Source organism: Sardina pilchardus, chromosome 9, assembly GCF_963854185.1.
Source record: "Sardina pilchardus chromosome 9, fSarPil1.1, whole genome shotgun sequence".
Classification (NCBI taxonomy): Eukaryota; Metazoa; Chordata; class Actinopteri; order Clupeiformes; family Clupeidae; genus Sardina; species Sardina pilchardus.
The window spans coordinates 2,697,269-2,702,420 of NC_085002.1; the positions used below are offsets into that span (position 1 = coordinate 2,697,269).

At 43.1% G+C, this 5,152-nt stretch overlaps 1 protein-coding gene across 1 annotated transcript in view; it reads right to left on the reverse strand.

Annotated features, from left to right (window-relative positions):
• Window positions 1–279: 279 nt before the first annotated feature.
• Window positions 280–5,152, reverse strand: part of LOC134092101 (nectin-2-like) — a 26,327-nt gene continuing 21,454 nt past the window's right edge. Inside the window, exons 4-8 of the mRNA XM_062544901.1 lie at window positions 4,595–4,888; window positions 3,001–3,118; window positions 2,185–2,333; window positions 1,898–1,917; window positions 280–405 (exon numbers count right to left, since the gene is read on the reverse strand). Of these exons, the coding sequence (XP_062400885.1) occupies window positions 280–405; window positions 1,898–1,917; window positions 2,185–2,333; window positions 3,001–3,118; window positions 4,595–4,888 (707 nt within the window). The remainder of the gene's footprint in view (window positions 406–1,897; window positions 1,918–2,184; window positions 2,334–3,000; window positions 3,119–4,594; window positions 4,889–5,152) is intronic.

Genomic DNA, 5,152 nt, shown 5'->3' on the forward strand with positions numbered 1-5,152 from the left:
GTGCATTTACACTCTCACTGTAAATCAACCAATCCCTTTTCATTTTTTCTCTGCCATTTGCTGCCTTGGTGTATTTCAAGTAATCTGGAAATGGCTTTCCATCTGAATCTTTGGGAATTTGTTGCTCATCTGCTGAAGCTAACTTTCTGACAATAGTTGCCCTGTCACTATCACTTAAATAAGCTGGCCATAACCCTGGGTCAGCAGACAACAGATCCTCTGATTCTGCATGATGCTCAGTTTCTGCAGTGTCCCTTAACTCAGCCTGTTCCTTACTCTTCACTGCTGCTGCTTCTTCCTCATCATCATCGGAGCTGCTGTTACTCGCCCTATCCTGTTCCTGTGTTTGAGCACCTCTGGTCTCCTCTCTGGCTGCTGCATCATGGCCTGAAGAGGGCCCTGGCTCTGAAGTGTCAATAATGTGCACAATACAGAATATATAGATCCACTGTGATACTACTGAGATAGTGATGCATGCAAGTCCTCTCAGCACATGAATATTTGGATTGAATGAACTCCATAAAAATGACGTAAGAATACTAGCTCAAAAAAGAAAACAAATGTAATTTCTCCAACAAAGTTATTAACCCTAAATCCTTTATTTGTGGATTGTATTGCTCACCTCCTTCTCCTTCAACTGGGCTTTGTGTTGAGGGCTGGGGTCCTATTCCTGAGGCTGCATCTGTAGTGTGTATGTTGAGGGCATCTAATTAGTTATGAAACTAGTTCTTAGCACCAGACATTGTATCTTGCATATAGCCTCGTACAGTAGTTTATTGCACGAGCTCTGCAGACCCTCTACATTAACTGATCTCCCATGGCAATAAACGTGGAGTGTTCAAATAAAATGACACTGCACTTCTTATTGAAAATTGTTGCATTGATATTGCAACCAGATTAAAACGAAATCTGCTAGCATACCTGCCAACACTAGAAATAATTGGGAATTTAATTGATTAACACTTCACATAAACTTTATTGAGTGTTGGTAACTTGTGTCCTAGGAACAAAATCTGACCGCAGCTTTGGAGTTTTGGAGGTAGGCTGCAGGCAGCACTGACATAGGTAAAATCAACGACCGAAATGCAGTGGAAAGTCTCCCGTTTTTTGAAAGCTAAATGATGGCAGGTCATTAGCATGGTCATTAGCGGGTAGCTAGTTAGTGTGTTGTATCATGGCATCAAGTGTCAGTGAATAATACCTTTCTTTTGGAAAAATTGAGTGACTAATTGTCGCCCTTTTTTCTCCCTCTCACTTCTCTGCGCCTTCTCTTTTCGTTTTTGATAGCCGGACTTCATCATTTATCTGGCTGCACTTCACTTCTATACTGCACGGACGGCTCCGCATTTCAACTGAGCTGTCACGGAGGCGGAGCATGTAGATTTCGCATGTCCCGCTGCCAGTGTCAGACGATACCATTCAGTAAAGGGAGAGGGGTGAAATAATAATATCATACATAATTCGAGGATTTTTTTTATAGCGAATCACAGCCATATATAATTGGCTTATTTTAATAGATCAAATGAGATATTTCATTAAAAAAAACTTACACAAGACAATACTATTAAAATAATATTGACAGCCCTCAAAGGGCCCCCTGTGTGTGCGCATGGGAGAATTACCCCCTAAGTAAGCAGTTGCTTGCCCAACTTGTAATTCCTATTCCAGATTATTTCAAGGCATTTGGTTTGCATGCTTTTTAAAATGAAGGCTAATTAACAGGTTAAGTGAGGTTAACTAACTAACTTCATAGCAAAACTTCAGCAATTCAAGTATAGTTTACTTGTTTTAAATGATCATGGTTACTTTTCCACTTCAACATTAAATTACACTAATTTTAGGCAAGAAATCTCAAAAGACAAAATCAACAAAAGACAAAAAGACTAAACATTTTAACCATGAGCTCAGGAGCTTCAGCTGCAAAAACAGAACATCCAAGTGAAAGTCAGCCCTACTACAACCCGTTTCAGCTACACACCATAAAATCTCACACACACACACACACACACACACACACACACACACACACATACACACACACACACACACACACACACACACACGAGACATGCAGCTCATGAGGAGAATGGAGAGATGAAAAGACAAGATAAAGACATGCAGCAGAGACCGGACCATCTGACCACCACCACTGAGTGAGTGTGTGTGTGTGTGTGTGTGTCTTACCTCTGACGTTGACGGTGACCTGGTTCTTGCCGACGCCGAGGCGGTTGCGGACCTCGCAGATGAAGGTGGTGTTGACCGTCTCGTCCACCTTTAGAACCTTCAGCTTGTTCTCCGTCACCTGCACCATGTCCGGCATGTGGCCCGCCAGCCTGCAACGCAATAAACATGTTGTTGTTGTTATTGTTATTGTTATTATTATTATTGTATGTGGCCCGCCAGCCTGCAACGCAATAAACATGTTGTTGTTGTTATTGTTATTGTTATTATTATTATTGTATGTGGCCCGCCAGCCTGCAACGCAATAAACATGTTGTTGTTGTTATTGTTATTGTTATTATTATTATTGTATGTGGCCCGCCAGCCTGCAACGCAATAAACATGTTGTTGTTGTTATTGTTATTGTTATTATTATTATTGTATGTGGCCCGTCAGCCTGCAACGCAATAAACATATTACTAGTATTAACAATAATAATTATTTATATTATTATTGTTGCTGTTATTATTATTATTATTTTTATTATTATTGTTATTATTATTATTTTGTTATTATTATTATTATTCAGTATGTGTCCCGTCAGCCTGCCGACGACAGAGATGTTTTTGTTACAAATATGTATTTCATTATTATTTTCCTTTTTCTCAGAATGCATTTGCTTCCCCTCAAGCTTGGATTTATCCATCGTTGTGAGAATATATTATTAGTGGATAACATTAGTACAACAAATAACAAACCCATCATTTTTTAATCAACTTCACCAAAAGTGCCAATAATTCTGGAGGGTACTGTATATGTGTGTGTGTGTGTAAAACTCACATTCTCCAGGTGATGGTGGTGGGGATGGGGTTGCTTTTGGCTTGACAGGTGAGCTCCACGTTGGTGCGTCCCATGTACCAGTTATTATCATAGCCTTCTATGGAGACCATGGGGAGATCTGCACACACACACACAGTTATTATCATAGCCCACTATGGACACCATGGGGATCTGCACACACACACACACACACACACACACACACACACACACACACACACACACACACACACACACACACACACACACACTAATCAAATAAAATAAAATAAGTAAAATCAAATCAGAATAAATAAATAAATAAAGTGCACTGCCCACAAAACACATTTACCTCACATCAACCACGCTACCTGGTATCAAAAGTCAGTGAAAAAAGATGGGTTTTAAGCAGAGATGTCAAATGAGACAGTGAGGGGGCCTGTCTGATGTGGAGTGGCAATACATTCCACAGTTTTGGGGCTGCAACAGCAAAAGCTCGTTCTCCTCTGGATTTAAGCCTACTGTAGTTCTAGGCACTGTCAGGAGCTGCTGGTCAGCTGACCTGAGAGAACGGCTGGGAGTGTAGGGGTGTAACAGCTCAGAGAGGTACGGTGGGGGCCATTCAAGCCTTTAAAAGCAAACAACAGAAGTTTAAAATTAATCCTGGCCCCGGCAGTGGCGCAACTGGCTGGGGCACCTGCACCGTACGCTGGCGACCCGGATTCGATTCCCGCCCCGTGGTCCTTTCCAGATCCCACCCCGACTTTCTCTCCCACTCACTTCCTGTCATTCTCTCTACTGTCCTGTCCAAATAAAGGCATAAAAAGCCCAAAAATAAATCTTTAAAAAAATAATAATAATAATAATAATAATAATCCTAAAATGAACAGGCAGCCAATGGAGTGAGGCTAAAATAGGTGAAATGTGGTCATACTTTCTTGTGTTAGTTAAAAGACGAGCAGCAGCATTTTGGACAAGTTGCAGACGGGCAATGGAGGACCCACTAACCCCCATATACAGCGCATTGCAGTAATCCAGCCGGGTGGTCCCAAAGGCGTGGATTACTGTTTCAAAGTGCTGTCTCTGAAGGACTGGTTTGATTTTTGCCAGCTGCCTTAATTGAAAAAAGCTGGGCTTCACCACAGCTTTAATCGGAGGGTCAAATTTAAGGCCAGTGTCCACCTTTACCCCCAGATTTTTAATGATTGGCCTGCGATACTGTGCTAGGCAGAGCGGTAACCCAGATCGACCAGGGGGGTCACAGAAGTGCCACTAAAGACCATGACTTCTGTCTTCTTTTCATTAAAATGTAAAAAGTTAAGGGACATCCAGGCCTTAATATCATGTTAACACAGTAGTAGTCTCACTGTGGACACCATGGGGGGGATCTGCGCGCACACACACACACACACACACACACACACTTACATGTACACTCGATGGCGAGCTTCATGGGGAAGCTGTCGGGCTTGGCCTGTGTGCGGTGCTCCACCACACACACACACACACACACACACACACACACACACACACACACACACACACACACACACACACACACACACACACACACACACACACACACACACACACACACACACACACACACACTTACACTTGATGGCGAGCTTCATAGGAAAGCTGTTGGGTTTGGCCTGTGTGCGGTGCTCCACCACGCAGCTGATGTCCTTCCCGTTGTCGGCGGGCGTGGGGGTCAGTCTGTAGTCGCTGCTGACGCTCACCGTGTTGTCCGGCTCTTGCGTGGTCGTCATGGTAACGTTGCCGTTGACCGAGGTCACCCAGCGGATCTTAGACGCCGGACGGCCGTTAGCCGACTCACACTGCGCCACCACCACCGACTTATCGCCCGCCACAACCGTTACCGCGGAACCCGAGTTCTCGGGTTTGGCTACAAGAGAGAGAGAGAGAGAGAGAGAGAGAGAGCAAGACAGAGAGAGAGAGAGATAGAGAGAGAGAGATTATTTGGTTTAGCAAAAGGATTTATTTTGATATTTTTACTTTTGTTAAAATGTCTTTATTTTTGCCCTTTGGGCCTTAATTGGGAAAAATAAATACCCATCCTCATTCAACCTTTTTCTGAGTTGCTAATTCCATCAACCTCACACCGCTCCGACCACACCTACCCTGGCCTTTACTGTTTACGTTTGTATTT